Source organism: Oreochromis niloticus, linkage group LG7 (assembly GCF_001858045.2).
Source record: "Oreochromis niloticus isolate F11D_XX linkage group LG7, O_niloticus_UMD_NMBU, whole genome shotgun sequence".
Lineage (NCBI taxonomy): Eukaryota > Metazoa > Chordata > Actinopteri > Cichliformes > Cichlidae > Oreochromis > Oreochromis niloticus.
Window position 1 is genome coordinate 45,253,741 of NC_031972.2, and position 10,475 is coordinate 45,264,215.

At 43.5% G+C, this 10,475-nt stretch overlaps 1 protein-coding gene across 1 annotated transcript in view; it reads left to right on the plus strand.

Moving 5' to 3' along the window:
- Positions 1 to 9,960, plus strand: part of syt12 (synaptotagmin XII) — a 31,220-nt gene extending 21,260 nt beyond the window's left edge. Inside the window, exons 6-8 of the mRNA XM_005453106.4 lie at positions 423 to 543; positions 1,044 to 1,177; positions 8,220 to 9,960. Coding sequence (XP_005453163.1) covers positions 423 to 543; positions 1,044 to 1,177; positions 8,220 to 8,393 — 429 coding nt within the window. The 3' untranslated portion in view covers positions 8,394 to 9,960. The remainder of the gene's footprint in view (positions 1 to 422; positions 544 to 1,043; positions 1,178 to 8,219) is intronic.
- Positions 9,961 to 10,475: the final 515 nt, after the last annotated feature.

Consider the following 10,475-nt stretch of genomic DNA (forward strand, 5'->3'; position numbering starts at 1 on the left):
ATCAAAAGAAAGGTATTCAGGAAACCTTTACAACAATCCGATTACACAGAAATTACAATAGTTCAGCTTAGAAGGAATAAACGCATGACTGTTAAACGTGATTTACTCATTTTGACAAAATGATGAATTAAAAATTAAATGTTTCAAAACTCTATACATTATGCACTAACACTATACATGCATGCAATAAATATATAATTTTAGTAATTTAGACTTTCATTTTCATATATTCTTAACTGAACTAGAAATGAATTTAAAGACTGTGTGTAGCTCCTTAAAATTAAATAAAATCCACAGTAGTAGGAGTTCTGATTCGCCATACTCCAGTCAACACGTTACAGTCATTCTGTCGGCGCATCGCCTTGACTGGAAATGTATGATGTTGTATTTAATGGCTGCCATGCTCTGGTTTGACCCCACAGGCAGTGGATGCAGTTGGGGAGATCTTGTTGTCTCTCAGCTATTTGCCAACAGCAGAGCGTCTCACTGTGGTTGTGGCTAAGTGCAAGAACCTGGTGTGGACCAATGGCAAGAACACCGCAGGTCAGGGATGCTTTTTGTCTGCAGTGTTGTTTCCTTTCCATCATTAGAAGTTAACCTGAAATGTGTGCATGAGCGTTTTTTTTTTGTTTTCGTGTCAGCTGTGCAGTGCATGTGTATTAATGCCATTAAATCTGTGCCGTTCTCAACAAGCTAACATCTTGCGAATGAACAAAATGCTTATTGATTTAATAACAGCAGCCTGTCTATTTTTATTCAGTAAAAGCACTATAGTCCCTGATAATGCATTGCTTTAAATGAAGAAAATCTTGAGGGATGGCTGTTATGAGGAAAGGAAGCCCAGAAACTTTATGGAATTTCTTTAAATAGTGTGTCAACTGATAATGGTCACACTGCCTGAGACAGTGAACCACACTGAAACACCGCCTCCAGAGCTAATTCTGTGTACAGAGCTGTGAGTCTACCTGATTAGTCTCCAATGAGGAATTTAGTGGATGCTCTACAAACTATTCACTCTACCTTCACTCCTTCTCCTTCATCAGATCCATTTGTCAAAGTCTATCTGCTGCAAGATGGCAGGAAGATCAGTAAGAAGAAGACTTCCACCAAGAGGGATGACACAAACCCCATTTTCAATGAAGCCATGATCTTCTCTGTGCCGTCGATCGTTCTGCAGGTATGTTTCAGACCATGATTTATTCTTTTCCAGAATAAGAAAATGCTAATAGGAAACATTATAAATTAGTAGGAGGGAAAATTAAAAAAAAAAACCCCCACAAGTTTTGCAGGACTTAGGCTTCTTTTTGGCGATACACTATTATCTATCTCAATCTGTGTTTTATGATCCTGTATGTGCCCTCTTGTAAAAGTGATAAGGGCTTTCAAGTAAATGTGCAATAAATTATAAGTATACAAATAAAATAAAGCAAAAGTTAATATGTATATGCAAAGGTGGTAGCAAGTCTAGAAAGGCCATTATTATTAGCTTACTAACACACTCACAAGGGAAATATTAGCATGCTAACTTGAGGCCGATGGCTACGATGTTGACTTGTCTTGATGCATGCTAAATCATTCACGTTAGTAAATCCCAAAAGTTAATTCTGTTCATCAGGACATAGTGTTTTCAGAGGGAGAAACGTTTCATCAGTCATCCAAGTGACTTCTTCAGTTTCAGCTGACTGCAGGTTTCCCCAACCTTACAATGATTCTAGATGAGAAAACTCTTAAAAAGGTGTTTGAATTCACTGAGAAGGCTCATTCGTACAGTATGAGAAGTCTAACACCAGGCAACAAAGGAAGTTTGACTTACTTGTTGTGCATGGGAAACCACAGCAAAATACGGAGAGTGTCCTCAGCGGCCAGAAGAGAGAAGGATGCTACACCGGGCATGTGGACAAGTGGGTTAAAAATCTGCCTGACAGACAACTCACCCAAGCAGAGAAAAACATCATTTCAAAAGGGTTGAGCTTCAAAGACAAATCCAGCTAGTGGAACTGATCACAGCCACAGAAACAGCAAATTGAAACAACAAAATTGCAGACGTAGCAGCAGGGCAACTACAGACGAAAGTTTCGGCCTGTCTCAGCGATGCAAATCCCCCAGCATCCAACATCAGCATGGAGGAGAGGAAGGCACTAACATCACTCGTGTTCCAGTCACTGAAGCATTAGAGGTAGTTCATAAGAGATTACAGGATGACCCCAACCTCAGCAACAGGACCACTCTCAGCACCCACCAAGTGTGTTTGCTTTTGGAACTGTGTCTTAATTCCACCTATTCAGGTATGTGGATGACACATGGGTGAAAATGTAATCTCAGGATGTACCACAATTCACAGATCACATTTCCTTGGTGGACCAACACATCAAATTCACCAGGGAGCATATGAAAAGTGGCAGGTTAACCTTCTTAGACTGTGAGATTTCCATCGGTAATGGTGGGCATTTAAAAGTTGATGTGTACTGTAAACCTACCCATACAGATCAGTATTTAAGGTTTGACTAGGGCCAGGGAAGCAGAAGAACATCACATCAAAAAGTATCATCAAAAATATAGTTATCCCAGCCGGCCATTTATTAAAGCTGGGAAGGCGCCTAAAGAAAGCTCCAGCTGATCCAGGAGAGAAGGACAACTGCTGCTTAAGCGAAAACCTGTAGTGATCATGTATGTGTCAGGAGTCTTAAAACAGTTGAGACATATTTTTTTCTAAACACTGCACCTCCATGGCTTTTAAACCCCAAAACACACTGCACCAAAAATTGTTTCACCCAAGGATCGGATCCCCCGACACAAACAGAGTAACATAGTGTACGCTGTTAAGTGCCAGGAGGATTGCCAGGATTCATACATCTGGGAAACCAAACAACCTCTGGCAAAGTGGATGGCACAACACAGAAGCGCTAACTCGTCAGGCCAGGACTCTGCAGTCTATTTACACCTACAGGCCAGTGGACACTCTTTCAATGATGAGGATGTACACATCCTGAACAGGGAAGAACGCTGGTTTGAGCGCGGAGTCAAGGAGGCCATTTACGTGAAAAGGCAAAGACCATCTCTGAATGGAGGAGGGGGCCTAAGGGTACATCTTTCGCCATCTTACAATGCTGTGATTGCAGCCATTCCCCAACTCTCTGTGAATGGTACTCATGGCTATTGATCAGTGGGTTTTGATCAACAGTCATGGCAATTTGAATATTAATGATCAAGGAAAGACCTCACAGCCCATTATTCATTCAGTGGGCTAGCTTTAGTCATTGTGAAAATGTACTATTTATAAGGTTGGGGAAACCTGCAGTCAGCTGAGACTGAAGAAGTCACTTGGAAGAGTGATAAAACGTTTCTCCAACTGAAAATGCTACATCCAGATTAACAGAATCAACCTTTTGGGATACCATGTTGACCATTTTGCTGTACCGTAAACCTGTTATTGTCTTTCAGTGCTGTGCAAAAGTCGAGTCACCCTTTTCTTAATATTTTGCTTTCAAGAAGCCAGATGTGTGTGTGTGCGTGTTTTTTGGGGGGTTTTTTTAAAACTATTTTTAAAGTGGCCTTATGCAATAGATCCCCAGGCTTTATGAAGGTCTTTCTACTTTTAAAGATCTGTTGGTACACCAGTACTGTTAGGGAAACACATCAGTGTGTCTTTGTGTATATGGCCTACGACAATACTATATATATTGAGCATTTACTAGAGATCTAATAATGCTCAGTATTAATTAATGTTGCATTTGTGGTCTATGGGAAACCTAAACATTGCAAACCAAATTGCAAAATGCTTAGCCGTGTCTCTAATAAAACCTCTGTAACTTTGCTCTGCTTCACTTCAGCAACATCAGGTAATGTTCATATGTTGATTCATGTTTTTTTTCCAGTTTTTAATCTACTGCAGAATATTTTTAAGACGATTATCTGCTATAAAAAGTAAGGAAAGGAAAATCTCCTTCATGTTTTTCTGTGTTTTATCCTCAGTTACTTTGACACAGGCATCTGCTGTGATGCTCACACCTCTGATGAAGTCTCTCAAGTGTCAGCTTTGTTTTTATACATAGATATAAAAATATGGATATTTAATGAGAAACGATCAGAACGATAATATTTTTGACTGAGTCAAAATTGAATCGAATCGGGACCTTGTGAATCAGAATCGAATTGATTATAGAAATTTGGGACAATACTACTGTTAAGCCACTTTCCCTGACTGATGAGTCATTCTTGCATAAAATTGCAATGAACTGAAATAATGTGCCGGTGTTGTGTCTACACATAGCAGACAACTTGGTAGAGAACCAATTTAAAATTGTGTATATGCGCATGTTGAAAAAAGCCCATAATTTTTCATTTCTGTATATGAAATCATATGAAATATACACAGTGGGACAGGAATAAAACAGCAACATGAAATTCCAAACAAGCTGTCCCAAAACTTTGCATATCTTGGCATGGTATGCAGTATGTCTTTCAAAAGTGAGTAAACTTTAGAAGTGGGGGACACTGATGTGACAGGTCTAAAAAGTATCTACAGCAGGGTGGCTGTTAAGAAGCCATTCTAAAGGAAGAGGAACAGAAATGAATGCCAAAATTACGCAAGACCTGGACTGAAAATTTATGGCAACAGGACTAATGGAGTGATGAATAGAAATGTGAAATTTTTGGTCAGAATCATTGTCAGTATGTGTGGAGGGTCCCGGGTGTAGACAGTGACTGTCTACAGTCATCTGTAAAACATGGTGGAGGCTATGTCATCATTTATGGTTATATTGCATCCAGTAGTGCTTGAGAGCTTTTCAAAATTTGATGGATTTACAAATGCAGAAAAGTAGCATCAGATTTTGATCCAACATTCAATGCCATCTAGAAAGTGTCTGATTGGCAGTGATCCTAAGCAGACTCCAACACCTGAAGACTCCTTAAATTAAAGGAAAGCTTGCCTAAGAGTGTTCAGAATGTTTTGAAGAATAAAGGTTGTCATACCAAATATTGTTGTTTGTATATGTTTTAATTAGTGCTCCCCCCCCCGGGAGCATCTTCCGGGGGGGGCTCAACCCGGGGTAGCGGTCATGGCCAATTGGGGGCTCTGTTGGCTCTTAGGTGACGCTTTCCTCGTGGCTGCGTGCAGCGGAGCTAGAGGAGGGTCTGTGCTGACGGACGTGGGTTACTGGCCTGGTAGCCTGGCTGCCCCTGGGTGGGTCCGGGACGGGCGTGAGGTTCTGGGGGCGCTCTGTCTCTGGGCTGGGACCCTAGCCGGGCCTCGGGGGCTTGGGTCCTGGTTGGTGTGTTGCCGGGGTTGTGGGCGGGTGGGTGTATGGGGGCCCGGCTCTGGCGCAGGGTGCCGCTGGTGCATCGAGCCACCTTGGGGGGCTCTTCAACTGGTGGGGGAGGTTGTTACACCTCGCAGGAGCTCTCCTCTCTTCAGGAACTCTCTGCAGGAGGGGGAGATACAGGAGAGGTGGACGAAGATCTCAGCCTGGACGTCTTTTGTCTTGTGTAGTCTGGAAGATGAGTGGATGATGGGGTGGGTACAGTTTTCTCTGTGGTGGGGTCAGGTGGACTGTCCCGGGCTCTGTGGGGCCGGGCTGCGCTGCTGCACTGGGCCCCGGTCCGGATGTGCCTGGGCCCCCTTTCCCTGGCGGGTTGTGGAGCATGGGGGTGCCTACTGGGGTCAGCGGGGGAGCTGGCCCCAGGGAGGGGTCACTTGCCCCTCCCTTCCTTCCCTCCCCATCTCCAGCTGCCTCCCTCTTCCCGCTCCACCACAATCACCCACACATGCAGGGCCTTGGGGTGGGGGTGTGTCACCAGGGTGCAGAGGAGGCATCCCCCCCCTCTGTCCCCTTCTGGCTGCCTCTACCTCAATTTTATCCCACAACTTAGACATTCACATTACTCACACTCTCATTACACATACATATAGGATCTTGGGGGTGGGCACGCTATATGGAATCCAAATCACCATCAGGGTGTACACCTCACCCCTGGCGTCGTTGCCCACCTCTCAATTTTAACTACACGTAGACATTGAGGGCTAGCAGGAGGGGCTATGCGCTTACCTGCTGCTCTCTGGCAGGTAGCTCCATGCCCTCCTGGGTTTTAAATGCACCTTAGAACAAACATACACCAACACTACATATGAGCGGGTGGAAGAAGGTTTGGAGTCTTCTCACACCCCCGTTCTCTGCGGCCTGTTGGAGCGGGGGGGCGGGGGGGGGGGGCAGGAGGAGGAGGAGTTGGCCGTCTGACTGGGGTCTGGTATGTGGGGCCTCCCTGCCGCTGCGGAGTCGGGGCGGTCTGCTTCTCCCCACCTCAGGGAAAAAGGTAACACCACCTGGGTCTGGGTGCAATTTCCTCCTCCAGGGGCAAGGGTACCTAGACCCGGTTCTTGGAGTACGCTTGGGGAGTGTGATTGTGTGTACAGCGTCTCTTTATGTCTGTCTCCACGTTGGTTGAGTGTGGAGTAATTGTTTATGAGATCATGAGGGTGGGAATGGATGTTTGTATCTGTGTGTGCCTGTATGTCTGTGTCTATATGTCAGGTTGGGTATCAGACGCCACCTCTCTGGGAACATCTCAGGCCCTCCAAGGTTTGGAGGCCTATCTCCTCCCACCACTTCCCCTGCCGGTGGCAGACGCCCTCAGACATCGGTGCGTTGGTGGTTCTTTGTGTCTGGGGATGGGCGCCCATGTACACACCGGCTCACTCCTTGGCGGCTGCTTATTGGGGCCTGGAGCCTGGGGCTCGCTCGGGCCACTTCGGAGGCGGGGTGCCCTCGGCCTCTCGGCCTAGGGCTCAGTCACTCAGGCACAGCTGGCTGCCGGCGGAGCCCACGGGCGCGTCACTGCAACCCCCCTGGCTTCTGCTCCGCGGCTGCTGAGTGACGCCTCATCTGGGACTCTCCTCAGCTCTTTCGGGGATAGTGGCGCGGCTGCCCCTCTGTTGGTCTTCCTTGGTCTCTTGTGTTCTGGGGGCCTCTGGATGTCTGGAGTTTCGATCTCCTCCATACCTGCTTCATGCCCTGGAGGATGGGGCAGTGGCCCCCCACACCCTCTAGCAGATCATTACATGAAGGAACCTTTTAAAAAAAACAAGCGGGTCCATGCTCACAGGTGTACACACGGGTGATCACACACACAAACTACACCCTTTTTGGCTCCTACCTCAAAGCACACCGTGCGCTGTCGATCTTACATGCTGCACAATAATGTTTAACATTTAGTATTTACTGCCATATTCCCATATATTGTTGTGATGTTGTTTATCCTATTACTCTCGTTTTCTTCTGCTTGTTTTCTTTTTTCTTTTTCAACAGGTGATCCAGGTGATCGATATATGTATTTTTTTGTCTGCTTGCTCTGTTGGTTTTTGTTTTTTGCCCTTTTTTCCCCATCCCTCTTCTCAGCTGTTTTTCTTTCCCCGTTTCTTTCTCCGCTTTTCTTTCTCCCAGTAAAGTCTGTCCCGTATTCAGCAAATGAAAATAAAATAAACAATAAAAGGTGAATCAAATGGACCATTACGGCAAGGCTGGGATGGTCAGTTTGGTAAAGTAAATCCGTTGGGCATCTTTCTTTGCCTTTAGACAATAATTCTGATGGCAAAAGAGCCAAACGGGACAGGCAAAAAAAAAAAACAAAAAAAAAATTAGTGCTGTCAGCGTTAATCTCGTTAAAATGACGTTAACGACATAACGCGTTGACGCCGTGCAGCCCTACGCACGGGGCGATCGGCGCTAACTCGCTAACGGGGATTTGCGGCGTTATTGCGGTTATGGCGTTAATGTCAATTTAACAAGATTAACGCTGACAGCACTAGTTTTAATAAATCTTTGCATCCATTTCCAATTTTACTAGCAAACAATAAAACCATGAAGGGTGGCTTGAGACTTTTGCACAGTACTGTATGTTGGTGTGGTTCTTTAAATCGTTCAGTCGTTGGTTCTCAAGTGCTGGAATAACCAACAAACTGAAAGGTACATTGTTAAATGGTCTACATATATGATGGTGACATAATTGAAATCCTGTAGTGGAAACTATGCCTTTAAAATGCATGGATCATTCAACCCCCACAAAAATAATCTGCTAGAAAAAGTGCAAAAGCTTATCGAGATATGGTCATAATTGTTGTTGTGACACATGTATTTAACTAATTCCATAAAGATTTAGATGAACAAAAAAACCCAGCTGAATCCTGCTTAGAGAGGTTATGCAACCACGTTTGTGCTCTGCAGGAGCTCTCACTGAGGGTGACAGTGGCGGAGGCCACAGACGATGGCCGGGGTGAGAACCTTGGTCACGTGATCATTGGCCCTGAGGCCAGCGGGATGGGAATCACTCACTGGAACCAGATGCTGGCAACTCTGAGGAAGCCTGTGTCCATGTGGCACCCTCTGCGCAGGATTTAGTCACCTCAGAACATACCTGACCCGATTCGAGTACAACACTCAATTCTTCAAATTCCTTTGAACTCTCCCTTTGTTTGTTGCCATTTTTACATTGCATAAGTTATATGTCTCTGTAACAGAGACATTATCACCCTGGGTTGTGAATATTGTAAATGAGGTTAGTCACCTCTCACTTTCATTATTTTGTCTTCATTCTCTCACCTCGAAAGGGAATTGGTCTGAAATCCGACTCTCCTCCAGTGAGAGGACTCGAGTATGTGGATGTATATATTGCTGCCTTAAAAGTCGTGATCAAATGTTTTATTTTCAAATTTGAAAAGGAGCCCGGCCTTGGCAGATGCACTCCCTCCCTCTGCATGGTGCGCGCGCTGGTAGAAGCCGATTGTAAATGTTTGGAGATTGAGCTACTGGATGAGAGGTGAAGTTGTTTCTCTTTCAGGAAAAGCACCCATTTGTCTTTTCCCATCAGTCACTGATTGTACCTTCTTAATTGAATCGGTTCTAGAATTAACGCTCTTGGATTTGATTATCTTATATTTGTTAATAGTGTGGTTGATTAACATTAGCGGTTTTGGTATGTTCTGTATTAATCATGCTTAAATCCAGGTACTCTTATCCAGGTGAAATAACTGTAATTTGTAGCAGTGGTTACAGGGTGGTAAATCAGAGGTAATCGGCATATAAATATCATGCTATGTTGTTCTACTTTTACCACAATTAACGCAATACTAGTTGTATAAGCATATTAGGAGGTGTAAATACTGCAGTATAACATTGTTTTCATTTAAACTTTTTCTCTTCTGGGTGTAAAAGACATGTTTTTCATATTATGACTACTAATAAAATTCTGAACACCATTTGTACAACTCTATATTAAACACCCATGTCATTGGTGATTGATGAATTATTGTTATTAAAACACCTCTGGGAATTTAACCTTTGATGTGGAGTGTACTAACCCCCTGAAATGGGTTTAAAGTTTCTTTTACATTAGAGGAAACATCTTGATATCCTGCGTGGTTTTCACTGGCCCCTTGTTACATTCATTATAGCTGTTGTTGTTAAAACTGCCCAGAAACATCCCTGGCCAAAAGCAGGTGGTGGTGGTGGGCGGGGCTGGGTGTTAAGTGGAAATAATGCCGAAACATTCAAATGAAGACAGCGTGACAAGAACCTTGTGAAGGTCAGGATGTCAAGATGGCTTTTGATCAGTCTCAGACATTCTCTACAACTTTGTGCAGCAGTGCTTCTGAATGTGAATTATCATGTGACATAGCCGCTAACAATCTTTTGGATTTCTTTCTTTTTTCAGACACGTTTTAGGTCAAATTATGATTTATAACCTCACTTTGAACACACCTGTGGTCATGTAATGGGCAAAAGTTTCCTACTGTGCCAAATAATAAAGCAATATTTTCATTTACAGTCAACATTAGCATTCAGTTTGATGAAGCTGTAACTAACATTCAGCCATGCATGAAGTTATTTAGCATTTGATGTGAATGTGCCTCATTAATAAAATGTATTGTGTGAATGCCGTTTGAAATAAAAAGTGATTCAACAATTACTCATGAGCCACTTGACCACTTTATCGTCATGACTTTAAATTGCAAATTTTTGTAAGAAACCTCTATAATGCATCTGTAGAAGTTGCATCTTAATATGCTCATCTTGGCTATAGAATTGTATCAGTATCCTGTTCTTCATCAGGAGATTGATATGCCATTGCTGTTCTTGTGTTTTTCTGAGTACTTCCGAGAACAGGTTTAATGAGATTAAGAAAACACAATTTCTATTTGTTTTACTGGTTACAATGATAAGTTGATTGGTAAAAAGTGATCCCATTGGTGCATCTAAAAAATCTATTTCTAGACTGAATGCAAGAAACATGTCATCTAAAATATTCTAATTTGGTGATTTGACAACCAATCAAAACCGGATTTTTAAATACATACCACAGGTGCATCTACTAGGATTCTGAGGCGCAAGACTGGTAGGCACCAATAGTTTTACACATATAATTTTTCACACATCATTTTAGTTTTTTTTATAGGGCAGCATGGTGTCACAGCGGTTAGCACT